The 27,787-nt window shown below is 45.2% G+C and overlaps 1 protein-coding gene and 1 long non-coding RNA gene across 4 annotated transcripts in view; both read right to left on the bottom strand.

Annotated features, from left to right (window-relative positions):
* The window catches only part of CHD2 (chromodomain helicase DNA binding protein 2), a 239,130-nt gene extending 228,822 nt beyond the window's left edge, over window positions 1-10,308 (bottom strand). For 2 of the 3 annotated variants that reach the window (XM_075345973.1, XM_075345975.1), the window contains exons 1-2: window positions 10,116-10,308; window positions 9,698-9,807 (exon numbers count right to left, since the gene is read on the bottom strand). In XM_075345973.1, the coding sequence (XP_075202088.1) occupies window positions 9,698-9,753 (56 nt within the window). In that variant the 5' untranslated portion in view covers window positions 9,754-9,807; window positions 10,116-10,308. The remainder of the gene's footprint in view (window positions 1-9,697; window positions 9,808-10,115) is intronic. The other variant, XM_075345974.1, reaches the window with a different exon arrangement.
* Window positions 10,309-11,488: 1,180 nt separating this feature from the next.
* LOC142304013 (uncharacterized) lies at window positions 11,489-26,620 on the bottom strand. The gene is made up of 5 exons (XR_012753066.1): window positions 26,200-26,620; window positions 25,403-25,435; window positions 25,258-25,302; window positions 21,792-21,815; window positions 11,489-11,797 (listed from the first exon to the last, which is right to left on the bottom strand). It is a non-coding gene; the product is annotated as an uncharacterized LOC142304013 (long non-coding RNA).
* Window positions 26,621-27,787: the final 1,167 nt, after the last annotated feature.

Here is a 27,787-nt window from a genome sequence, read left to right as displayed (position 1 = left end):
GTGCAAGAGAATTTGAGGAGTCGGAGTCGAAGGTTTGGCTTACCGACTCCACAGCCCTGGATTTTCCAGATAAATCCGCAGGTTTCAGCATGTGCAGACATTACCCATGTTATCCTATGGGACATGGGGAGTGCCGTGTCCATGCTGCGGATACGTGCGGCTGCGGAACATGGACGTGGATGTCCCGCAGCCGCACGTAATTGCATGTCAATTATTTCTGTGGAAATATCTGTGGAATTCCCGGCCCTCCACAGGTAACGCTGGTTTCACATCAGCGTTTTCCTGCCGCACTCGCAGATCCGGCACAAGGACAGTACAGTACACTAAAGTTCACTGGCAAGCTCCAGGCACATGCGGTCATGTGACCGGAGCTTGTGACAGCATGTGACCGGGGCTTGCCGCACTGTCTGTGAACTGTATTGTACTGCCCTTATGCCGGATCCGGCAGTGCAGCAGAATACCGCTGATGTGTTTGTGCCCTAAGCCGCACGAATGTCCGCAGGTTTACCGCAGCTATTTTGCTGTACTACCGCAGCTAAAAATAGCTGCGGATTCCGGGGAGCAGCTGCGGGAAACCTGTGGACGTACCTGCGGATATATCCGCAGTTACAAACTCCCGTGGGCACATAGCCTTAGGCCCGGTGCCAACGGGAGAAAATACCTGCAGATTTTTCTGCAGGTTCACGCAGCAGCTCCCCGGAATCCACAGCTATCTATTGCTGCAGATTTCATGCAGAATTGTTGCAGAAAACCTGCGGAATTCGAGCGTTATTCCTGCGGACCCCCCCCCCAGGAAAATCTGCAGGAAAAATTGACAATCTGCAGCATTGAAACAGCACTCCCCAAATCCCATAGGATAACATGGGGAGTGTCTGTACTTGCGCAAACCTGAGGATTTATCTGGAAAATCTGCAGTGTTTTCTCCCGTGGGCACAGGGCCTTAGGCTATCTTCCCACATTGCGTTTTTGCAGTTTGCCTTTTTAATGTAAATTACAAGCTGCTTTTGCACGATTGCTTTTTTCCTGCCTGACTTGGAAAACTGCAGTGTGAATTTTGTTTTTCCATCTTTCTTTTTTTACCATAGAAAGCAATACGTAAGTGCAAAAACACAACCATGTGCATTTTTTGTGTGAATATAACTAACTATATTGAACATATGTTGTAGAAAAGTGACACAAGCCACAAAACCGGTAAAAAAAAAAAAAAAAAAAAAAAAAAGCAGCAGGAAAATTACTTCCAAGAGAGCAGGTTTTGCCTTCAGAAAAAAGCAGCCAAATAAAGTGTGAACATAGCCTAAAAGGTACGGTCACACAACGAGATCGCTAGCGAGATCGCAGCTGAGTCACTGTTTCCGTGACGCAATAGCAATCCCGTTAGCGATCTCGTTATGTGTGACACCTACCAGCGATCAGGCTCCTGCTGTGAGATCTCTAGTCGTTGCAGAATGGTCCAGGCCATTTTCTTCAAAGGCAATGTCCTGCTGGGCAGGACACATCGCTGTGTTTGACGCTGTGTGACAGGGTCACAGTGACTGCTGAGATCGTTATACAGGTCGCTACTGCGACCTGTATTGTTCCTGCATCGCTGGTAAGATCTGACTGTGACATCTCACCTGGGACCTCCCAGCGACTTACCAGCGATCCCTATCAGGTCGCATCGTTTTCGGGATCGCTGGTAAGTCGTTGTGTGTGACTGGGCCTTTACATTCAGAATGTTCACACTTTTTCTACAGCAAACCTTGCTCTCTTGGCAGTAAAAAAAAAAAGCGGTTTCCAAAAAGCAGGCTGTGATGTGTTTTTTAGCTGCCTTTTGAGTGTTGTATCTACGCTTAAATAAAGTTTGTTTCATTCACCACAAAAGCAACGAAAAAAACCCGCATCTGCGTTTTTAGGCTATGTGCGCACGTTGCGTATTTGCATGCAGCTACGCTGCAATCTGCACCGCAGCGTAACTGCATGCGTCCTGCGTCACCAGCATAATCTATGAAGATTATGCAGGAGACGTGCGCACATGACGTATTAGAGCGCGGCGCTTCGGCTGCTGCCCAAAGCGCGCGTTCTAAGAAGTGACATATCACTTCTTTCCTGCGCTTTGCCTGCAGTCCCTGCTCTGTCTATGGGAGGAGCTGCAGGCAGAGCGCATGGAATCGGGTTTTTTTTTTCATTACGGACTCTTTCTGCAGCGATTTGAAGCGCACGTGTGCTGTTCAAATCGCTGCAGAAATTTCTGCAGGGACAAACGCTACATACGCACATAACCTTATACTTTCATTGCCTTCAATGGGGAAAAAAGCTGCAAAAAATGCTGAAAGAATTGACATGCTTGTTTCAAAAATGCAGCAGTTTTCAATGTCAATCAGGTGCATGAGATGTCTGGAATCTCATAGCTTTTAGTACTGTAAAAAGCAGCTTTACATTTGCATAAAACTCAGGAAAAAAAAAACATGCAAAACAAACACCATGTGAACATAGCCTCAATGAGCTTCAAGAATTTTTAGACTGCTGATGCATCAATATCTGAACTCTACACCAACAAAGGCCCTGTGCTGTGCACACGCTGCGGGTTTTTTATGTGTTTCTTGTGTTCCCAAAATCTGCATGTCCCTCCCGACGCCAGAAAAGTCTGAGATTTCTTTCTGAAGAGCTGTGCGCACGTTACTTTTTGTTTCCTTGCAGATTTCATGCAGAAAAACTCTGCAGCATGTAAATTATTGGACCAGATTTGCAGCGTTTTTTCACCCATTGACTCCAATGTTGTGATGATGCGCAGGTGTGTTCATATAGGGAGTTTTTGGTGCGGTTTTGCCACTTTTTTTTTAACACAAAAAACACATGGCTAAAACAGGATGTGATGTCATCAGGATCACGACAATGTAAAATTAAACAGAACGGCTGAAACAGGAAAGGACATCAAGAATGCAGTTTTCTTTTCTGTTTTTTTTTTATTAACCTAGCTTTACTGAGTCATTTCCTTGGTGCATGGGGAAAAAAAAAAAAAAAAAAAAACACCCAAAAAAATACTGCAAAAATGCATCAAAAACAGCATGTGTTTTTGGTGCGGTTTTTCTGCCACAAGGTGCAGAAATTTTCAGGAACAAATCTGCAGCGTATGCACATAGCCTAAGAGGGCAGAAAAAAGTTCTGTAATGTGCAGGCGTGAGGAAAGGTCAATGACCGCCCGCACATGCGCACTACAATACTTTGCTCTGCCCTCAGCAGGGTAGAGAGAAGCGAGCATGTGCAGGACTGCAATGGAGGACTCTGTGTAGATGACGTAGGATGCGTCATCTACACCAGGCTGGGAAAGTGGACGGAGATCACACAAGATGGAGGAGGCGCCGGACCAAAGAACACCCACGTCCATTGGACCTGACAGCCACCCAGGTGAGTATAATAAAGATGTTTTTAAGTCATACGGAGCGGCCTGGGCTCTTATATACCACATTCTAGAATGTCATATATAAGGGCTCACTGGTGGTAGTCACAGGCGATAAGGGAAAATCCTGGGGACCGGTTCCCTTTAAATCTGCTATGCTACCGTTGGTCTTGTCCCATCCTGAGTCATGGACACAAGTCAGAAATGTGGCAGAAGCCGTGTGGTGTAATTTGGTTTGCACAAAAAAAAAAAAGTTAAACAGGATAAATCAGCCTGTGTGGGAAATCTATCCGTACAGGTTAGGACATTACAATAATAATAAAAAAGGGAATGTGTGCAAGTTGTATTCCAGCTACATGACAGGTGATGGTCAGATTCCATGTTTAGATCATGTCGGTGGTGATTGTTTACTCTAAAATAATGCAGCACTTCACAAAGGCCAGTGCACAGGGGGGCCGGAGACCACGGGAAAGTGCAAAAAGCCTGTACATGCTGCAGTATGTGAGCAATCCTCTGCTAGTAACAGGATTCAGGGGTAGAAGACCTGCGCACAGCCTGTGCCTATGTCAGTGCGCACCTCACATGAAAACACCAGCCCCTAAGGGGAGACGTCCTATGGAAAAACAAAAAAGACCCAGGAAACCCAAGAACATGTGGTTTAGTGATGTTTTGGAGCTTCAATAAGATGTACCCCACCCCCAAAGAATAGCAGAACCTGTACTGTGTGTAACTCCGGGTATGTGCACACACCGGACGTCTGGAACCTGAATGAACCGCTCAAAGGGATGAACACGAGGATTTCTATGTACAAACCACCTGCTGTGCACAAGGTGCGGCCTGTCCAGTGTCATTGGAAACCTAAAAGCTGCAGAAAGTGAGTGGAAAATTCTTCAGGCGTCCTCCGCTCAGAAGACGCTCTATATTTCACAATACACAGCAATGCAAAGGCTCAAAGACACACTTAGGCTACTTTCACACATCCGGTTTTTGCAGTGCGGCTCAATCCGGCTGTGAAACCTATGCAACGGATGCGGCGAAAACACTGCATGCTTTGCATAAGTTTTTACATGCGGCCGGTCCGTTTTTTTCCGGTTGCGGCATGCTACTGAACATGCGCAGTGAAAGAAACCGCATGCGGCGGTCGGATACGGTTTTTTTCAGTATCGTGCCGCATCCGGCGTCCATAGGCATGCATTGAAAAAATGCGCCGTAGCGGCCGGATGTATTTTTTTTTTGCCGGACCAAAAAACGTTGCAAGATACGTTGCCTCCGGCTGCCGCTTTAATTAATTTTGCCGCATCCGGAAAAAAATGGATGCAACGCAAAGCCATCAGGCACAATCCGGTAACAATGCAAATCTATGGGGATAAAACGGATGCGGTACTGGATCCGTTTTACCCGTTTTTTTTTCCGGATTGTGCCTGATGGAAAAAACCTGATGTGTGAAAGTAGCCTTTATGTGCATTTTCCATTTCTTCATTGTTGAAAGGAAAAGAAAAAAAAAATCATACCAAATAGTCTGAGAAAAAACAAAAAAACACTTGAATGAATGAATAAAATATGCTGATATGTCCTGTGACATCATCCTCTTAGGAAAACCAGTGAGGTCACACAAGTTTAAAAGACAGCATGGCACATAACCTTGTGTGCCCTTAGACCACGCGGGCAAAGCATGATGGAAGCCAACTGACCAAGCACCTAGATGTAATGCTGCCTCTGGTTGTCACACATTACACATGGTTGTCGTGCCCTTCACCTAAGTAGCATTAGTATCATAGAAATAATTGAATTCCTATTATGATCTCTCAATAAAAAAATAAAAAAAATAAAAAAAAGTGCTAAAAAAAAACTTGAGCCCATATAATAAAAGAAAAATGAAAAAAAAAAAAAAAAAAAGGTGGAGGGGGGAATGCACACAAACTAAAAAAACAGTGAGTGGATGGTTCAGTTCAAGGGTTAAGTGAGTGACTAGGAGGTGAATGGGTTAATTTCATACTAAACCCGATGCTGATGGGGAAGCCGTTGTAGGAAACGGAAGTGGTATCACAGGAAAACATGATGCAATTACCCGCAGCCCGGAGGTTAGGAAGGTGCAGCGGCAATGTCGGGCTGTGGTAAGGGTTAATAGGCACGGAGACGTCACATGGGGGAAACAAGCCTCTGAAAAGTAAAATAGTTAATATATATCTGATATACATAAATGTAATGTAGGATAACGCGCGCGGTGCATGGTGAGCGGTGCGGCCGGCAGCACACGGCACAGGCCGCCTCCAGCTGAGCGGGGAGAGGCAGGCACGGCACACGTCACACACCACGCCTGCACTGCTGACGTCAGTTACCAGGAGGCCCGGGAACCAATCAGATCCGCAGCAGGCACAAGATGGCCTTTGAACTCCTAGAAAGCAACTTCCTCCTCCTGCGTGAGGAGAGCACAGTGCAGCACAGTGTCAGCCCGGCGCTGCTGCAGCACAAAGGAAGAGCCATTTTGTGACTGAAATAGAAGCGCATTAAACACTGAAAGCAGCCGCTTTTCTGCCCAAATCTTGATGGCATTCTCACACACGTCCCCTGACAACAGTGCCCCGTCACACACAGCCGTTTATTTCCTCACACCTCGCAGAATACACACATTTTTCATGAAAACTGCTCCAGCTTCGCGTCTGAGGCATTTCTCTAAAATGGCTGCCAGTCACAAAATGTACTCCAAGGACAGAGGAGAGCGAGGGCTCCCAGTGCAGAAAAGCCAGGCATTGTGTATGGAGGCTACACAGCACCTCACATACGTCCCATACACATGTCACAGGATTTCAGAGTCACCAGCAGCGATAGTAATAATAATAAATATGTATATAATACTATGGGGATCCTAGTCAGTGTGTGTGCTTAATATAGAGGTGGTGGAATAACAATATTCAGTCATAGCACACTAATAACCCTGACATCTGTATAATAGCGGTATAATACTCAGCCATACTACACTAATAAGCCTCATACCTATATAAAAGCGGTATAATATTTAGCCATAGCACACTAATAACCCTGACATCTGTATAATAGCGGTATAATATTTAGCCATAGCACACTAATAACCCTGATATCTGTATAATAGCGGTATAATATTCAGCCATAGCACACTAATAACCCTGATATCTGTATAATAGCGGTATAATATTCAGCCATAGCACACTAATAACCCTGATATCTGTATAATAGCGGTATAATATCCAACCATAGCACACTAATAACCCTGATATCTGTATAATAGTGGTATAATATTCACCATACTACACTAATAAGCCTCATACCTATATAATAGCGGTAGAATATTCACCATACTACACTAATAAGCCTCATATCTATATAATAGCGGTATAATATTCCGCCATACTACACTAAAAAGCCTCATATCTATATATTCCATCATACTACACTAAAGCCTCATATCTATATAATAGCGGTATAATATTCCGCCATACTACACTAAACACTGATATATGTATAATAGCGGTATAATATTCAGCCATAGCACACTAATAACCCTGATATCTGTATAATAGCGGTAGAATATTCACCATACTACACCAATAAGCCTCATATCTATATAATAGCGGTATAATATTCTGCCATACTACACTAATAAGCCTCATATCTATATAATAGCGGTAGAATATTCACCATACTACACTAATAAGCCTCATATCCATAATAGCAGTATAATATTCCTCCATACTACACTAAAAAGCCTCATATCTATATATTCCGCCATACTACACTAATAAGCCTCATATCTATATAATATTCCACCATACTACACTAATAAGCCTCATATCTATATAATATTCAGCCATACTACACTAATAAGCCTCATATCTATATAATAGCGGTATAATATTCCGCCATACTACACTAAACACTGATATATGTATAATAGCGGTATAATATTCAGCCATAAGGTTCATATTCTGTATAATAGCTGTATAATATTCAGCACTACTACCCTAATAACCCTGATATAACTGTATAATAGCGGTATAATTCTGCCATACTACACTATAACCTTGATAGCTCTGTATAATAGCAGTATAATATTCAGCCATACTATGTCATTAAACACATTTTTATCTCTATAATAGCAGTATAATACACAATATTCAGTCATACTACAGCAGTAACACCAATATCTGTATAATAGCGGTATAACAAGAATATTCAGCACTACACCATTACTCCATAATGTTACTCTCCCCTCTGTGCAGTCTCAGTTGTTTACTTTATGTATGTAATATGTCTGCAAAACATGATCAACATGGAAGTAATGGGGATTTATATTTAAATAATAGTCACCTCTAGTAGCAGGGAACATGCAATATTCTGGCGTTTTACAGTAACATACACCAATACCTCTTATAAAAAATCACACGTATGTTGAGATATTTTGGGTTCACAGGAAATGAACTTTACATTAAAAATGTGTTTCTTTCAAAGAAAAAGGAAGCAGCCGAGAGACATAGAAATGTACCACAACACCCACCCAACTGCATCTCATCCCTGTACCCAAGGGCAAAAAGGAACAAATAGTTAATGGGCCAGGATGATTAACCACTATAGTCCTAGGGCCAAAAGCCTGGATAACTACAAATGGGGATGGGGATATTTATAGTGTAGAGAGTAAGATACAAATATACTAAAAATATTTCATAGCAAAATAACAAATATAATTTAAAATAGGAGTAATAGGTGAGACAGCTATATCAAACTAATGCACATAACATTGTGTACAAGTTTATATACCCACATGCATAAAACACTAATAGGTGTGATTTATATATTGTAATGTTTATAAATAAAAAAAATAAGAACAGTGGGAATCAAAAATAGCTACAACACAAGGGGTGGTGTGTGTTATAGTATGAGCAAAATAACAATAACAATAATAATAAATAAATACATCTGCACATGACATAGGCCGGCGTGCACAACCCGGGGTAACATTGTGGGGAGATTATGTACACGACCCTCTCAGGAGACAGGACAGGGGATAGATAAGGAGCTACTTTACTCCCAGGCTTTATCTGTGGCCTTGTGTGTAGTAACATTTATGTAGTGGAGAAATGGTGCAATGCAGCACAGACCACAAATGTAACAAGGTCATGTAACCAACAGCACTCACCCCACCAAACATGACTGTACAGGTAATAAAACCCGGGGGGTGGGGGCTTGGGCTGGAAGAGAGAGGCTGGAAGTGGCAGGGTGGCCAGAGGGAGGCTGGAAGAGGACAGAGGCTGACAGGGGCGAGGGAGGCTGGCAGTGGCAGGCAGGGGTGAGGGAGGCAGGGATGAGGGAGGCAGGCAGGGGTGAGGGAGGCTGGTAGTGGCAGGCAGTGGCAAGAGGCTGGCAGGCAGGGGTGAGGGAGGCTGACAGTGGCAGGCAGGGGTGAGGGAGGCTGGCAGGAGGTTGGAAGTGGCAGGCAGGGGTGAGGGAGGCTGGCAGGAGGCTGGCAGTGGCAGGCAGGGGTGAGGGAGGCTGGCAGGAGGCTGGAAGTGGCAGGCAGGGGTGAGGAAGGCTGGAAGTGGCAAGAGGCTGGCAGTGGCAGGCAGGGGTGAGGGAGGCTGGCAGTGGCAGGCAGGGGTGAGGGAGGCTGGCAGTGGCAGGCAGGGGTGAGGCTGGCAGGGACGAGGGAGGCTGGCAGGGGCAGGCAGGGGTGAGGGAGGCTGGCAGGGGTGAGGGAGGCTGGCAGTGGCAGGCAGGGGTGAGGGAGGCTGGAAGTGGCCGGATGCTGGTGGGGTGAGGGAGGCTGGCAGTGGCAAGAGGCTGGCAGTGGCAGGCGTGAGGGAGGCTGGCAGTGGCAGGCAGGGGTGAGGGAGGCTGGAAGTGGCCGGATGCTGGTGGGGTGAGGGAGGCTGGCAGTGGCAAGAGGCTGGCAGTGGCAGGCGTGAGGGAGGCTGGCAGTGGCAGGCAGGGATGAGGGAGGCTGGCAGTGGCCGGCAGGGATAAGGGAGGCTGGCAGTGGCTGGATGCTGGTGGGGTGAGGGAGGCTGGCAGTGGCTGGATACTGTTGGAGTGAGGGAGGCTGGCAGTGGCTGGATGCTGGTGGGGTGAGGGAGGCTGGCAGTGGTCACAGGCTGGAGGGGTCACTGGGCCTCTATAGTACCCATGAACATTAGGGTGTGGCAATGAGAGTCAAGGTCAGAGCTGGGATAAAGGTACACATCCAGCTAGTGGTCTGCAGAGCGTGGGACTACAAGCCCCAGCATGTGATACAGCCGCTGTCGGGGGATGCGGAGTGTGGCACAGGCAGAGGCTGCGATGGGTCGCCCTTACCTGGACGCATTGCTCCGTGCTGAGCCGCCGTCCTCCTCCTCCGGGCTCTTCATCATCTTGGTGCCGGGCAGGTGCAGGCTGCCGGGGCCTGGCGAGGACACAGGGATTCGCTGTTAAAAGTTGAAAGAAAGGTGAAGTCTCCGGTGCAGCCGCGTCGCCGGGCAGCTCCCGGGCCCCGCACGATCACAGCCCCTCACATGTACAGGACACCCGCAGCCAGCGGAGAGCCAGCACAATCCTCCCGGGGACCGAGCACCGGCGGCCGGCCCGCACCGCCTCATCAGCCGCCTCGCCCGCCCGGCGAAGACGAGATTTGCGATTACGTCATCAGACAGAAAAGTGACCAAAAAGCCAGAAAACAGCCCGAAATGTGCAGAAAACGAGCGATTCCCAGCGGCTGTAGTGATCGGACGCTCACCTGTCTATTCCATGGGCAGATCCGACACCCGGGGCAGCGGACTCCGAAGATCGGCAAAACGGGAGAAAAATGCAAAACCGAACAAAAATATGAAAACCGGGGGAAAATGAGTTAAATATAAGCGATGGGGTCGGCAAAAGGGGTGAAAAAGCAATCCCGGGGGGTCGGCGGCAGACGGAGGAGGGCTGCCGATCACAGCGCACAAATATGGAGGTGCGCCATGAGCTGGAAAACAACGAGACTCCTCGGCTCCGGAGCGCCGGGGAAAAAGACGAGAAAAGCGGCCAAATTCGGGGCTTTCGGCTCTTGCAGGGGTCCCAGGGGCTGCAGAGGCTGAGGGGCGCCCGGGGGAGGGGCACAAGTTCCTGAAAGTTGCCCTGAAGTGGACGGGAAGGCGCGGAGCTCTAAGGCACAGCCGCCATCTGTAGCTCCTTCCCAGCTCTGAGCTCTGCCTGTGATTGACACTCTGTACATTTACCCCACAACTCAGGTGATGCACCGAGGACCCTCCCCCTCCTCGGCACCAGTGCCACAGTCCTGGGCAGGGGCACCCCGAGCACACAGGGCCACCCCGGGCTCCGCACGGCCACCCCGGCAGGACACTGCAGCTAACACGTCTCCTTTGTCTCCATTGCCTCACAAAACGTTGCAGTCCTTGGGATAATTCACTTCCTCTCTGGACAGGAAGTAAGCCATTTTGTGAAGAAAAGCTTCTAAAATGTCTCCTTAAAGGGGAGGAGAACCCCACTCCAAGTAATGAATGGCAGACTGTGTATAGCTGGGGCACTGGTGGGAGGAGCAAGCCCACGCCAGGGTCACGCTGTGCCAGTGTGGTAGGGTGGGCAAGCCACAATGGTTAGCCAACACCACGCCATACTACTGAGCCACACTGTCTGAACAGTGCCCATCTACCAGAGGAACATGGCATCCCAACCCAATCTGTGAGGAGGCCCTGGGCATCCTGAGGTGGCCACCAACCCATGAAGACCACAGTAGAGCTCAGGAATGGATGGGGCAAGTCTTGTATAGTGCTGCCAACAGGGGGCACTCCAGGTTCATTTTACCACTGTGCCAATAGTATGGGTTGTTACTGAAGTTGGTGGTAGACAATCCCCACTCTGACATGGTCTCCAGGTTCTTCTTGCTCCTGAGGTCTTTGGCACTCCATACTGTATGGGCTGCCCTTTGTCTACACCCATGAGATGCTTTGTGCCCATCTCTTACCAGTTGCTCCACATACCTTACCAATTGGCACACCAAGTAAAACATTGTACCATGAAATCAAGATTGAACCACTGAAGACCAACACCAAAATAGCATCCAACACCAGCCCCCAGACACACAACACCAAGAATGAGACCAGACTGCTATGGTGAAATAAGTTTCTCTTTATTGAACAGTCAGCAATAAGAAATCAAAGAGCAAGCAAATATTGACAACATGAGGTGATGGGCGGCAGTGCTGGCCCAGGATGAGGTGATGGGCCAGGATGAGGTGATGGGCGGCAGTGCTGGCCGGTGATGGGCGGCAGTGCTGGCCCAGGTCTCCGGGGCTTGATACGTCGGCAGGGAAGTTCACTTTGCCTGAAGTTCACTGAATCCATTTAGGCCCAAGCAGGTAACAAGTGCAAGCGTCCATAGCTTCTCAGTAGACTCCACTCAACTGCACATGGATTTGGAGGTCTTTGGAAAATCAAAAAGAGAAAAGGCCATTGGCATGTGGGTATTACCTTGGACAAGTCACTCACAGGACAGTTTTATACATTTGTTTGAGCTGCACTTTAAGCCTCTCCGCACCCTACAATTGGGTATTTCAGTGGCACCTGGCAGGTACGTGGGGACAACACTCCCCTCCTGATGCGGGAGCAGCACCTAACAACCCCTTTAATACTTCCATGAAGCTCTGACCAGCAGTGTATCTATATAACAAGGCCCGAGGAAGGTGGGGCCAAGACATCCTTTTATAAATGATGACTGGTAGGAACAGCGGCCGCATTACACCTCTGAACTTCCAGATGAACACAAGTTTAGATCACAGGCAGTGAAGACAGCTCATGGGCCATTGTATATGGACACTTCAGAAACGGAATAAATCATGGTCCCCATTTTCCTATGGCCAGAGGGTTTAGTACACTGCTGTTCCAGAGATGCTACCTACTGGGGAGGACACAACCCGACAAATAACCCTCAATAGCAGCCTTAATATTTACAGCCAAGAAGTAAAATCTGGCAATTTAGAAAATCAAAACCTTCAAGCATTAATAAAAAAAATGTTACTGGAAAACTAAACCTAAAAATTCACCTACAGTCACAAATAAAACTAAGGTAGCATAGCAGGCTAGGAATGGATGAAAGCCTGATACTGTAAGGTACATCCACCGGCAGTAAGCCATGCAGCCGGGCTGATGACTGGTGATGGAGCAGGCCTAAGAACAGCAGCCACTTATTGGTTCAGCCATCAAGTATAAAATGCACAGGGATTTATTCCACAAGGAATCTTACAAAAGAATGTTTTACCCATTCTGGTGACATATACAGCGGAAACAGTATAAAACCATGCACTACATAAGCAGCTAGTATTGCAGTATTAAAGGGTTGCTCCAGAGCCACCACGTCAGCATCATGGGGTGAGCTTTGCTGATTACATCCCGCCAACAATAATGAATAGGACATGTGCCAACCATGCACACCTACCAGTGCCATGTCCTCAGCCCCAGAGCAACGCTTTAAGCATAAATGCCCAATCTGCAGATTTTACTTCAAAAATTTCTGCTACTGAAAAATCTGTCATAACTGGGACCACTGGGGGAGGGAATCACAATCTCCAGTTAGAATTCCACCACATTCAGAAGTTTCCCTAATGTAAAGCTGAGCGCACCAATGACAGCAGCCCTTTACAAATGTAACAAATAAATAAAGTAGCATTAACTCAGGATTTATTTATTTAAATATCTTCCCCTCCTCCCATGTGCAGATCAGGGGTCCATTACCCGACCCTCCAGAGTGGAGCTGCTCAGCAAGTGGCCAGATCCCAGATAAGCGCATACACAGAGCTAGGTCTGGACTCTCTGCACCCACTCATGCAGGACAGTTAGTGTTGCCATCCCATGGAGTCTCAGGAACTAGACATCATACGTATGGTGGATATCAAGGGTGCAGTCTAGCATTTTACAGCAGCCATTGAGTCCTCAAATATTTTTTTTAATAAAAATTAAAAAAAAAAAAAAAAACTGAGGAATATTGAGTATTTGGTCACTGTCCAGCCCCTATTGAACATTTAATTTTTCCAGCCACAAAGGAATTCAGATCAAAATTGGGTAAAGTCCTCAATACAGGAGTCAACATATTCTAAGCTATAAATTCATTAGGATGGGAAAATCTGTAAGACTAGCGCTTCTCAATTCCACTTGTCTAGCATTTCCTAGGGATAGCATTGGGAATATAATCCCTAAGTGCACAAATAATTATTCCACATGTACCCCATATGGGATAGGGTCACACCACAGACCTGTTGGGGATACGAAGACAGAAGCCAAGTAGCACTTCGACCATGAGGAGTCAGACAGCCAAGATACTCTACCCAATAGTTCCTATCCTTTTGGAAAAAGTTTTAATTTCTCCCTGTTAAAGAAGTCATCAAAAAAAATAAAAAAAAAATCTTAAAGTATCTAGTAATTCATCTACCTACTTCCATCTTGGATTTAGAGTCCCAAAGAGTGGCAAATAAACACAAACAGGCAATTAGTCATTTTTTGGGTCTAACGTGCAGACATTTATCATCTTTAGCCGAAATGCGTTCTCCCCAGGCTGTATGACTGGTCAGTAGAAAAATTATTTCTTTAACGCTTCTGAATATTGTATTAAAAATGACTACAATACCATAGAGTACAATACCAAAGCTCAGTCATATATGGTATAGCCAAACCTAAAGCCCACTAGTGCAATTCTTTCCTACAGAAATTAGAAAATAATTTATTGTATATTCTTCCAGTTTGTGTGCGTTTCCTCCCATACTCCTAAGACATAATGGTAGGGAATTTAGATTGTGAGCCCTAATGGGGGGGGGGGGGGAATCACGTCTGTCAGGTGCCATGGAATATAAGTGAGCAAAAAAAACATCGCTCAAACATAACCCATCAAAAAGTATGAATTATGCAGAGCTGCAATACCAGACAAAGCCCATGAACAACAGCAGCACTATGAGAATTTTTTAATGTTATATATATAGGTTTTTGGGGGTTTTTTTTCTTCATTTTGAACAGACCCCCCCCCCCCCTTACAAACAGATCCAAACTATAAAAAAAAACAAAACCCACCTCCAATATTCTAGGAGCACTTAAGGGAATCTGTCACCACTTTCACCTTTTTAAACTATTAATATGGGCATACAGGTTATAGAATGCTGAATAAAGCCATACCTTTATGTCTGATATCAGAAACCTTGTTGTGGAAATATATTTTATCCCTTTATGTAACTGAGCTCTTCCAGGCTACAGGGTGGATGCTGCCTGGAAGTTAACTCCGCCTCCAGACATTTTAAATAAAGGGGCGGTACCAGTGTGATGGCGGCTCTCTGCAGAGCTGTGTGTGATTATAACCGACATCTGCAGGTGCCACAGCTTCAGCCTCCAGATTGCAGGCAGACAGGGGTGCAGCACTGCAGCAGAGCTCAGGGAGCTGCAAAAATAACGTGTCTGGAAGTCAAAACTCATTTCTCCTGTTCTGTGTCAGTTACTTGTCTCACACTGGTAACGCCCCTTTTATTTAAAATAATCTCTGGAGGCGGAGTTATCTTCGAGGCAGCAGCCACCCTGTAGCCTGGAAGAATTCATTTACATAAAGGGATAAAAGAGGATTTTTCCACAAGGCATCTGATATGAGAGAAAGGTAAGACTATTGTCAGCATTCTATAACCTGTATGTAAATATTGACAGTGTAAGGCCCTGTGCACACGCTGCAGATTTACACACGGAATTCGTTGAAGGAATGTTGCAGAAAATGTTTAACACTTCTGCAGTCCTTTTCCAGCAAAATCTATTGGATTAAAAAAAAATGCTGTGCGCACACTTTTTTGTCCCTGTGGATTTTGCTGCGGAATTTCCACTGCGTAATCAATGTGCATGTCACTTAATTTCCGCAAGTACCTGCGGTTATTGCCATAGATAATGGTAAAAACCCGCAGGGACCAACCTGCGGAAAAACCACGGCAAATCCACATGTGGATTTTGGTGCAGTTTTTTTTTTACCGCAGGTGCAGGAATCTTTCAGAGGGTCCCGAATTTTCTTAAGAAAATTCCATTTTCTAGTGCGCACAGGGCCTAAAAAGGTCAAAGTGGTGACAGATTCCCTTTAATATATATATATAGTGGGGCGCCACTTCTGGAGAAGGTCAGCCATGTTTCTATAACCTTGCACAACCCCCCTTTAAGTGTATCTAATCCAGTTAAATTAGCCGCTATAGGATCACAGTAATTCTTTCTACAGGAGTGCATGAGGCCTGGAAATAAATATTAGACTACGTAATAGGATTTGCTCTCAAAGTAACGCACAAATATCTAACAAGAATTCTAATGACAGAGAAAATGTAGAAAAATATTACGTTTGGATTCTTGAGATGTCCTTTTGGACAGGACAGTGCCTATTAGCACCTTGTTTTGTTCTCCTGCTGAAACAACGTAAATATTTGGCTTGCTGAAGGACTGGCACAATAGCACTTCCTGTCATGTGACCCCCCCACGCATGTATACGCTCTGGTGGAGGCTCTGCGTAAGATCACCTGACAGGACGTCTGCACAGAAGGTTGGCTCAATCACCCACCTATCGTAGTGATGTAGTACAAAATAGAACATTCACACAACCCAGTGTTGGCACATGAATACACGTGGCACCAATCCACTGCTAGTGAGGCGGCCGTGTAATCAAGTTCCATTAAAAATGCACTCTCCCCATAAAAGGTCATTAGTACAAAATCCTGAGTTTAATGCAACAATATTTGTGTATTGGAATAAGATTCAATGTGTCCCAAAGAACCAAACAAGTGGTAAAACAAGATGTAAATGCAAGTATTTTAGACCCAGAAGACATGGTAACTGCATTATTGAGCCTTAAATCAGAAAATAAGCACAAAGCTGTGCTCAATGAAGGAGGTGCCCAAGACATTCATCAGCCAGCTGCATACATCATTAGCAAGGTAGAAAAGGGGGCTCAGCCCGTCATTTACAGAAGTAACGCTGCGAGATGCTGACCGCTAGTCAAGTTAATGGCCTTATACAGGAGATTGCATTAACAAAATTGCACTGTTTGTGCTATACAAAGGAAAAATCTCAATGCAGAACACACAGTTTATTAGGCAAAGACTTAATAAAATGCATATATTACCAGTTAAACCTATGTCTAAAGTACTACTACAGAAAAAAGAACCAGGTATCCATCTGAGGGGGAATATCAGGGAGGAAATTCTCAAAAGCAGCACTGCCAAGAACATTACTGGCGATGCCAATCATCAAGTACCCTGAAGGGGCACACACCTGAAGAGGAGGAGATCCCACTGACTTGCACCCACCTCCCTTCCTATGAACAGTCAGCAAATAAAAGACATCATGGAGGCCTCAAAGACCTCATTCACACTGAAGTGACTGATTCTGGACCACTTTTCTAATATTCATGGCAAGTTTAATGCCAACTACATAGTGGCAATATGGTGAATATTGTCCTATGACTGCCGCACTACAAATCATGTTGCTCAGTTATGTTTTTTGTTAAATAAACCAAGACCCTTATAATTTCAGGCAGGTTCTGAAAACATCTTGCCAAAGAACTAAAAGGCGTGAACACAGGGCGGCCGTGAACACAGGGCGGCTTCAAATTTTAAACACCTGAAAGACCTTGTGGCCAATAATAAGCAATTGATTTCATGCACCATTAGAAAGCCACAGGAGCTCAGATGGCTGCAGTCTCTGCGTATATCAAACTGCACAAAACAATACAACTCTGGTCTTTCTGGCACAAGGTAAGCCAACTGATAGGTGATGTAAACTTATACTAGTCTTAAAAGTAGACCAATTTAGCAAACAGAGAAACAGAAAGGTAGAATCAGCTCACCCAGATCACATGGAGACTCCAATGAAGGACAGGTGCACGGGAAGGCCGGCCCGGCCAAGAAACTCCAAGAAAAAAAAAAAACCAGCACTCGTGTCCAGGAAATGTAATAAAATTTACTTTTATTTATTAAATTTTCATAGTAAAATGAAAATTGAATAAATAAAAGAAGTAAATTTTATTACATTTCCTGGACACGAGTGCTGGATTTTTTTCTTTTTCTTGCAATTTAGCAAACAGTATGAACTAGTGATAAACTATGTATTAAGATGATCTAAAACAAAAATGGCAATGACAAATCTCCTGTGTGTGCCCCAACTATAGAAGGCACTACCAAAACGTGCACACACAAGTTTGGTTTCTTAAATTGCAACAATGTAATAGAAACCAAGGCACATCCAGAAAAGCACCTATTCCACAACCCAGAGAGAAAGGGTTTCACATGAAGCAAGCGATCACAGATTGAAGGAGATCTATTAACTTTTTGTGGATGTGCACTTAGTCTGCTGTACTCTGTGCAGCCATTGAAGGTTTGAGGCAGAGGGTGTAAGGTAAATAGCATAGGTAAAGTCTGGTATACATCTTTCTACAGGACAATAATATTAAAGGGAATCTGTCACCAGATTTTATCACCTAATCTGAGAGCAGCATAATATAACTGCAGAGATCCCGATTCCAACAGTGTTTCACTTACTGGGCTGCTTAGTGTACTTTTCATAACCTACTAATTAGTGATGTCATTAGAGGACTACTTCGCTTGCTGCCTGGTAGTCCAGCATATTCAAGAGCTCTATACAACTACTAGAACAGCAGCAGAGAAAACGAGATTTTATCAAAATGACAGCAAACAGCTCAGTAAGTGACATCACTGGAATCAGGGTCTCTGTCTACATTTTGTTGCTATCAGATGGGGTAGCAAAAAGGTTTTTTTTTCCTTTTTAAAGGAAATTTTTCCAACATTTTTTTCACATAAAGTACAGGCAGTGCCATACTAGTGTTAGGATGCAAATTCAAATCATACCTTTAATTTATAAATTCAATACTCGATTGCTGAAATATCCTGTATCAAAGCTTCATAAATTATATTAGTGCAGTGGCAAGAGTATTGGGGCAGGACTCTGTGGGTCGGGTCGTCCGGAATGATTATTCCTCCTGGCTTGCCATCTCTTTAAATAAAATTTTGCACCACGACTGTTATCGGCAATGTTAGTGGCGCATGCACATTGCTAGCGAAAAGTTTTCTTTTATAAAAACAGCACCAGAATCAGCACATGCGTGTGCTGCAATTTCCGGCACTATGGGGGCACTGCGGAGATCACCATGAGCGGCAACGTATGCGCTGATGGGAGAAGTATGACCTGATTACGGCACCATTTTATTTAGGACATTGTCACACTAGCAATGCATATACTGACATACTGACAATGGTGGCGCGAAAATTAAAAACGAAGGAGACAGCATTCCTGAGGACATGGCCCACAAAATCCCACCCCGATGCTCAAGCCACAGCTACAATCTCATATCACGGTGGCTCAGTGGTTAGCACTGCAGGCTTGCAGCGCTGAGGTCCTGCGTTCTAGTCCCACTAAGGACAACATCTGCAAGGAGTTTGTATGTTCTCCCAGTGTTTGCGTGGGTTTCCTCCGGGCTTTCAGGTTTCCTCCCACACTCCAAAAACATATTGATAGGGAATTTAGATTGTGAGCCCCAATGGGGACAGCGCTGTGGAATTATATAGCGCTATTAAGTGAATTTATTATTATTATTATTATTATTTCTGAAGCATTGATAAAGGATTTTTCAGCACGCAAGCATTGATTCTCTAAACTAAAGGAATAATCTGAATCAGCAACCTAGTTTAGTCCGTGTGAAAAACCCTGCTGGTTGGTTCCATTTAAAAGGGTTATTGTCATAGCCAGGATCCTATCCTAATATGTAGGTGTAATAATAATATTAGCAAATACCTCCAACTAGAAATGTAGTATAGTTGTTCTGATTCACTTACCTCATGTTCAGGGCATTACAGGACTTTAGTTATCCATAGTTACGACTACGCATATAGTCAGTTAGTTGCTCGCACTAACTATGGACACCTAAGGTTCTGCAATGCCCTGCACATTGGGTAAGGGACAAATATCAAGAGAACTATAAATTTCTTATTGGAGGTCATTTGCCAATATTACATGGTTACACCTACTACATACTGGGATTGGAGCATGGAGATGGCAATACCCCTTAGGAATGGAGGAAAGAACCTGACTTCTGTGACTTGCAGAACAGTATAATGCTCCGATGTAAGTGCAATATGAGGCAGGTTGAGATAACACGAGAACGAGGAGCTCATAGGATCATTTTCCACCCCGTTGCTTTTAAACTCAGAAGAGATACTACAACATGAGAGGCCACAGAAACTGCCACTCATTTCTAAGATAACATCTGCATAAATCACTGCCACATGGAAGAATCTCCAGTTCTTTGAAGACTTTACATAGAAATTTGAGTCGCCACAACAGTTGATCTTGTAAGACATAGGTCACATCTGCTTGGTGAATGTCTGGTCGGGCACATTGGCAGTAATCTCTAAGTTATCAGTATGTCAGACATCACTATGTCTATCACTCATACACAGGTCCGTCACAGCATAAAGCTAAGCAGCTGTGAGCAGTCTGGAGCGCACCCCTCACATAGTGTAAGAGCTGTCAGTAGCAATTCACTATGACTGTTTAACTGGATGTGATTCCAGCTCAACATTACGTTAAAAAAAGTCACCAATTATTAGCAAAATATAAGGCAGTCCAGAACCCATGTACAGTAGGACACGTGGCCCAATTCTGTATGCAATAGACCTTATAAGCCCTTCTGAGGACAGATTGTAAGACTGCAGAATATGCTGGCCCTACATAAGCAGTCTTAAGGATAAGTATCTCTGCTCTTTCCCCATGTAAGGGAAAAACAAAAGCAGAAGGGTAAATAGGCAATTGCCTTGCCACTTTGCTGTTCACAATCCGGTTTAGTGCCTTGTGATACACAACAAACAGATTGTAAACTGCATACTGGCAGCTACCAACATGGTCCAGTTCTCATGGAGCTTGTGGTTAGTGACAGAACACTCCTATTAAAGGGAATCTGTCAGCAGGTGTTTATGTAATCTGAGAACAGCATGCTGTAGGGGGGTTTACAGATTTCAGCAATGAGTATATTATCAGGCTACCTGCAATGATTGTTTTAGCACCAGGAGATTATCATTGCTTGGACTACAGCAGCTAGAGCAGTGCATGCCTGGCAGACAGGAACACAACCTGCTGTGATTAGCAGCTTACTGTCTATAGACATTGTACATACAGACCCTGGTGTGGGCGGGAGCAGAGTTCTCAGATCTGCTACGTGTTCTATCTAAAAACCATGAGAATGGCTGCACCCAATAAAATAAATGAGACATCATTGGATCAGGGGTCTCGGCCAATATTATGCTGCTCTCAGATGAGGTAGAAAAAAAAAAAACCTGCAGACAAGATTCCCTTTAAGCAAAGTTTAACATACAGTGGTCTTTGTACATGTTAAAGCAGCCATTTGCTGTGTGCAATGACTCCAGTTCTCATTTCAATTTGGTCAAATCCCCCTCAAACATGATTTAGTGAAATGAAAGCCCTGAAAACAAGGCAGCCCTTCCTGCTGCTACACTAGAGGATATTTCAATGCTAAAAACCATGTCATTAACAGTTTAACATACAGAAATCCTAGATCATGGAGGCATATGGTCCAAGAACAACTCCAGGCATATCGTATTACTTAGTGGACCCCCATTGTAATGATAGTTGAGGGGGATGAACACAAATCCTTGTTTGTTTTTTTGGTCTTAATTACCAATGACAATGAGTCTCATCCAGATAGAGCCTTGTGGTCACAAGACTGAACCTGCTAATCAGCACACCAGTAGGCAGAAACATAAAATACAGTACAATATGACAATTGCTGCCTAAACGGAAAATCGGTCAGCACATTTTTGCTACTTCATTTGAGAGCAGCATGATGTAGGCAAAGAGATCCTGAATCCAACAATGTATCACTTAGATTACTGGGTGCAGCCATTTGGATTGAGAATCTTTAGATTTAGCCACGTAGGAGAGCTGAGAGAGCGGTCACGTCCACACCAGGCTCTCTATACAGATTGTACAGACAGTGAGGTGTCGGAGGGTGCAGGTCAGACTGCCATAGTCCAAGCAATAATAAGGGTCCTGCTGCTTAAACAGCAGGAAATAAATAGATCGGACCATGACAGGGAGTCCTGAATTCTGTGTTCACCCTTCCAGCATGCTGTCTTTAGCTTACATAGCAAAAACCTGCTGACAGATTCCCTTTAAATGTCGTGAGGTAACAGGTTCGCCACCACCTGCTACATTGTAGAAGCTGTACAGCAACATTTATACGGAACGGAAAGTATGTACAAATAATATCTTGCGAGGAGTTGTTCTTCAGATCTGCCCCATTATTCAACGTATTGAAATAAAAAAAAGTCACAGCTCAAAAACACAACATAGACCGCATCTTTTAAAACTATAGACAAGAAAATGAAACTCACCGAAATACAGAGATCCATGTTTGTCTGATTGGGGGAGGGAAAAAAAAAAAAAGTTAGAAATTCAGAGTACTAGAACAGGGCAACGATATTCAGTGTAGATGACCGAACAACTAGTGAAAAGACCACAAATGCTGAGAAAGGGACAGTTTATAGTTAGCGCTAGGAGGGAGAGCGGAATAGGTTTTCGATTTGTCAGATGAGCACAAAGTATTGTTTACAAACTACGTGAAAACAAAAAAGCCTAACTCCAAGTATCACAGAGGGATGAATTTGGCCAGGTAATCTGCCAAAAAAATTATATATAAATATTTTTTTCTGGCAAATGAAAAGTGTAAAGCATTAATGTTTCCTGTTTTTAAATATTTTTAATAGAGTATGAAAAATTTTAAAAGTTGATATTTTCTATTTTAAACACTAGGGGGAGCAGCTGTTGAAATTTGCCATGAAAACCTAGTTACTGCTAGTTCACATTACGGCTGCAGTAAAGGTGGGCGGGGTCTGTTCGTGTGTGAGGTCTCTGCCCCTCCCCTTCTGGAGTCTGCTATAAGATAAAGCATGGTTTAGGATCACAATGCAGACACATTATTGGCGATTACAATGTGATACCGAGGCGTGCACAGTGTCCCTGAAACAGGCTGACAGCCTTGATTCTGTTAATTGGTGCTGCACACCATATCATGCGGTGGGGTTAGATTCGAGGAGTGTAACACAGGCCGGGATTAAATATAGCGTTCAGTGGAGTGTATCACATACGATGGGATTAGATACACAGTATTTAATGTAATGTGTGACCGGCTCCATACACTTCTATGGGGGCAGAGGTATAATGTGTGACATCAGAGATGATGGGCATTAAATACACGTCTGTGGGGCGTATGACACATGATGGACATCACATGGTTTGTTATTTCAGTATAAGTCTCACAGTAAGGCTATGTGCGCACGTGTGCGTAATTCATGCAGTTACACATGCGTCCTGCGTCCCCTGCACAATCTATGGAGATTGTGCAGGGGTCATGCGCACGTGGCATATTAGAACGCAGCGCTTCGGCTGCTGCCCGAATCGCTGCGTTCTAAGTGACATGTCACTTCTTCCGTGCGCTTTGCCCGCAGCCCCTGCTCTGTCTATGGCAGGAGCTGCAGGCAGAGCGCACGTTCTCGCCGGCACCATGCACTTCAGAACACAGCTTTTCAGCTGCGCTCTGAAGCGCACCTTTTCGGTGCGGTGCAGAGCGCACACGTGCGCACATAGCCTGACAGTGACCTGAGTGTGTTCAGAGCAGAGTGTGATGATTACCCCGCTTTGCTCTAAACATGGCAGTGGCAAGGAGCAGTGATCAGCAGCCCGGCACTGTACTACTAATCCCAGGCTGCAAACACCGCTCCAGATACCTCATCTCGGACTACCACTCCCCGCACCTCCTCCTGGTACACTGGTGTCCTGGCTCTTAGTCACCGCTAGCGCTGAGCAATAGCAGGGGAAACATGAAGGCCGCAACTCATCTGTGGGCTTCAAAAAAAAAAAAACACAATCTCCTCCCACCTGGACGGCTCAGGGGTATGCCCAGGTCACAGCTGGAGGCAGCCACGCAGGAGATGTGGTCGGACATTGACCTCTGTATCAGGTGTTTAACTATCGTGCTCTTCCACTATGGCTACTTATTTATAGAAGAGCCATCTTATACAAAAAAAAAAAAAAAGGTTTAATGTTTAACTGCACCAACAACAACATTCACCAGAGCAGACTGACAAATTCCAGATTTCACTTTTTCATAATGTCTGAGATACTGTAAACTTAGCTCTTCTATAGAGAGCCTGAAAACTGCAGTAACCGTAGATTCACTTAAAGCAGTTCTCAATAAAAGTGCTGATCTAAATTCAGTGAACCATGTGGAAAAATTCTATAAAGGGTTTGGGAATAGACTACTTTCATCTGTAGTGTCCGATATGGCCTCCCCTGTGGCTGGAGAGTAGGTGATGGACACATGCTCCGCAGCATCCTGCTCATGCCGAGTAGGGATCTGTCATTTGGCCGATACAACGTAGAGATCTACATTGTATGTGCAGTAATAAAATCATGTCTACATTTACATTAATGTAGTAACTGTTTATTCCTGGGATCGCTGTGTGTGTGAGGGACTTTCCTCTATGGTCTCAGGAGGAAGACGCTAGTTATAAGGGTATAAAATGGCCTCGTGGGAAATGGTTGCCTTCTGGTCACATGATCGACATTCATATCGGCTTCATGAGAAACACTGCCAACTAGTGGCCTTATGCAAGGGGCAACGGGCTATCTTTCAGAAAAGGCCTTCGGCATATGATCCTTTTGACTGACTATAAGGAAACATTGGTCCGTCCAGAAATAGTTATATTTGATGACATGTAAAATAAATAAATATTTAGGCACTGTTAATGGGTTAATGTCAGTACCAAATTCACCACATACAACAGGTCCCAAAGTTCATAGCTTAGGCATTGACCATTTAAAATGTATTTTAGAACTGTAGAAACAGAATGCAAATATAATTGGAACATCTAAAGTGAGAGATTTAAAAAAAATTAATATATTTTTGCAATCTCTCACTTTAGATGTTCCAGTTATATTTAGTGACTAGCGATGTTTACTTTAGGACACCAACAATTAATGTGATAAAGTTATATTTTATTTTCACTCCAATTAAAATTTACAGTGAATTTAGACTTAAAATATTATAGCATATAGAAAATATTTGGAGGTTATATACTGATCGTGATACTGTGAAACAAAGATGAAAACAATAGTAAACTCCTATAGGCACAGATCTGAATTGGCCTAAAGATGTTAAAAAGACACTAAACTGGGCGTGTGGGGGGCATTACACAACCTGAGGGACCATACAGTATATGGTGTAGATTAGTGTAACCCATTATGTCACTAGTTTGAAAAATAACCTGGAAATTATTATTTATTATTATAAATGGAAATGTGTTAGAACGCCATTTAGCTTAATGTACGGTATATGTAAGCCAAATAAAGGCATTTTTGTTTCAATATGTATAAAGAATTGTTCACAGTTGCTTCGGAATTAAAATAAATGTACAAAATTGTACGTTTAAGTGAAACCCCAACAATAGTAAATAAGGTGCAGAAAGGCACAAAGGGAATTACCAGGAGAAATAGATCCATATAACCTCCAACGGAAGAAATTATATTTGTACAGATTAATTTAAGCTGCGCAAATATATATTTACTAAAAATAAAAAAAAAAAACTGAATGCAATGTATACCTAATATCCCGGGGATTTGGAAAGATCCCACTATGAGAACAAGACGACTTCTACATAGAATTATTTTGACCACTAGTTGCTAAATTCTTACTGAGAAAGTAAAAGGTCTAAAATAGATTACTTTTTCTAAAAACTAAAAAAAAAAATTATATATAATTTAATAGAAGATATAATCCATCATATGTAGAATAAGACACACCTGGTCACAGGCAGATCCAGTCCATCTTACAGTATTTTTTGCTACCTGTAAATAAAGAAGTCATTGTTAATATAAAGCTGCAATGCTCAAACATTATTCCAAGGAATGAAGAAACAAAGGTGTAGTAAGAATAAACCATACTCACTTCTACAGACCAGTGCCGAAAACCTGCAGCCACCTGAAAACAGAAAAATAGGATATAAACACATGTATTGCGCTGTCCGAGGATCTAGTATAGGGGCTGGGGAGGGAGTCAGTACAATATATGGAATATAAGGTGTCCATCCCAATGTATAACAACAAATATAGAAGAAACGAGACATCTCACCACAATCACTGACAACATATAACACCACCACAATCACTGACAATATATAGATGGAGACAATACAGAACGGGGTCTGGATCTGTGTTTATAGAAGAAATCCCATAAAATAAAAGCAGTAAATGCCCCATCCACCAGGGACTGATGACACCGGCCGCCCCAGCAGGGACACCAGGTCTTATAATGGGGTGCAGGTCTTCTATAATGCGGGGAGTGCAGGCATAGTCGGGGCAGCCATCGCCCCGGATCGTACAGGCTCACAGCCGGCACAGTCCTCCGTGCAGGGCAGGTACACGGAGGGCACGGGGCTCGTCCTATGTGTATACTGGCAGAGGCAGTGATGAAGGCAGGGGCGCGGGGATGGCTGCGGGGCCGGGAGCCACACACCCCGGGCAGCTGCTGCGCCACTGCACAAAACACACAAAATGCCCAAAATGTGGCTATAGCGATATAATGTGCGGCTGCTGGAGTCCGGAGCCGCTCACAGCGCGGAGCACGGCTCGTAGCGGGGCCCCGGGGCCACATACAACGTGACAGGCGGCCTCCAAGGACGTTTGCTTATTTTTCTCGTCCCCACCCAAGGACAAAGAGGAAGAAGAAGCCGCCGCCATACTCACATCTCTGGCCGCCATTACAGGGAGGATCTGTCACACGGTGCTGCGGGCCACACAGGAGCCGGGGCCCCCGCACAGCTCAGCCCGGGCCCCGGGGAGGGTCAGCCGTCACCCCCGGCCCGTGCACACGGGATTCAGTGCGGAGCTGCGAACAAAGGCTGCTGCCTCCTTCTCCGGCGCCATTTTGTGATGCCGTCCTCTGCTTCACAGACAGCCAGGGAGCCCCGTCCTGCTACCCCGTGCGCCCCCAGCCTCCTCCTGAGCCCTCACCCCCGGCTCCCCCACTCTGACACTGAGAACTGGGGGCTCCCCGGCTGTGTTTACTGCCCTTCTCTCCACCCGCCATCTTGCTGCAGCCTCGTCCGTCTCCTCAGCACTTCTGTTCCCTCCGAACCGCGCTACCACTGCTACAATGTATGGACTCCTGTTAGTGATGACGTCACTCCTGTCACGTGCTGTGGGCGTGTTCTCGTTTCCTCCAGACCGCAGCGCGCCATTCATCGTGGTGGGCGTGTTGTGAGGCGGGGGCTCCATTTTTAGCACTCGTTCTTTTGCATCACGATGCTGGGGGGCCGTTTGGTATACAATGCTGGGGGGCACTGGCGGACACAGACAGGAAAGGGCCCCTGTGCAAGAACAGTATATGGGCCCTATTCAGTCCAATAACGCATCAAAATTCACTTTTGCACCTGCTTTGGAAGTAGAAATGGCCCCATTACCTCTTGGGCCCCTGTGCCGCTGCACCAATATGTCCACCCCTGCTGGGGGGGGAGAGGATGCCTGGGTGGGATTTTGTGGTATACCAGGAATAGCCATATCAGTGGGGCAACTTGTACCTCAAAAACATAGAATTGTGTATTTTATACTCTGCACAGGTGCCCATTCCTGTCTGTGTCTGCCAGTGGGGTATACGATGCTGCCCCTCAGCAGGGGATGCCTTTGTGGGATTTGGGGGGGTGTACAATGCTGGGGGGATGCCTGTGTTGGATTTGGTGGGTGTACATTGCTGGGGGGATGCCTGTGTGGGATTTGGGGGAAGTACAATGCTGGGGGGATGCCTGTGTTGGATTTGGTGGGTGTACATTGCTGGGGGGATGCCTGTGTGGGATTTGGGGGAAGTACAATGCTGGGGGGATGCCTGTGTGGGATTTGGGGGGTGTACAATGCTGGGGGGATGCCTGTGTGGGATTTGGGGGGAGTACAATGCTGGGGGGATGCCTGTGTGGGATTTGGGGGAGTACAATGCTGGGGGGATGCCTGTGTGGGATTTGGGGGGAGTACAATGCTGGGGGGATGCCTATGTGGGATTTGGGGGGTGTACAATGCTGGGGGGATGCCTGTGTGGGATTTGGGGGAGTACAATGCTGGGGGGATGCCTGTGTGGGATTTGGGGGGGAGTACAATGCTGGGGGGATGCCTGTGTGGGATTTGGAGGGAGTACAATGCTGGGGGGATGCCTGTGTGGGATTTGGAGGGAGTACAATGCTGGGGGGATGCCTGTGTGGGATTTGGAGGGAGTACAATGCTGGGGGGATGCCTGTGTGGGATTTGGGGGGAGTACAATGCTGGGGGGATGCCTGTGTGGGATTTG

The sequence above is a fragment of the Anomaloglossus baeobatrachus genome, chromosome 4 (genome assembly GCF_048569485.1).
Source record: "Anomaloglossus baeobatrachus isolate aAnoBae1 chromosome 4, aAnoBae1.hap1, whole genome shotgun sequence".
Lineage (NCBI taxonomy): Eukaryota > Metazoa > Chordata > Amphibia > Anura > Aromobatidae > Anomaloglossus > Anomaloglossus baeobatrachus.
This window is presented reverse-complemented; position numbering and strand designations above follow the sequence as displayed.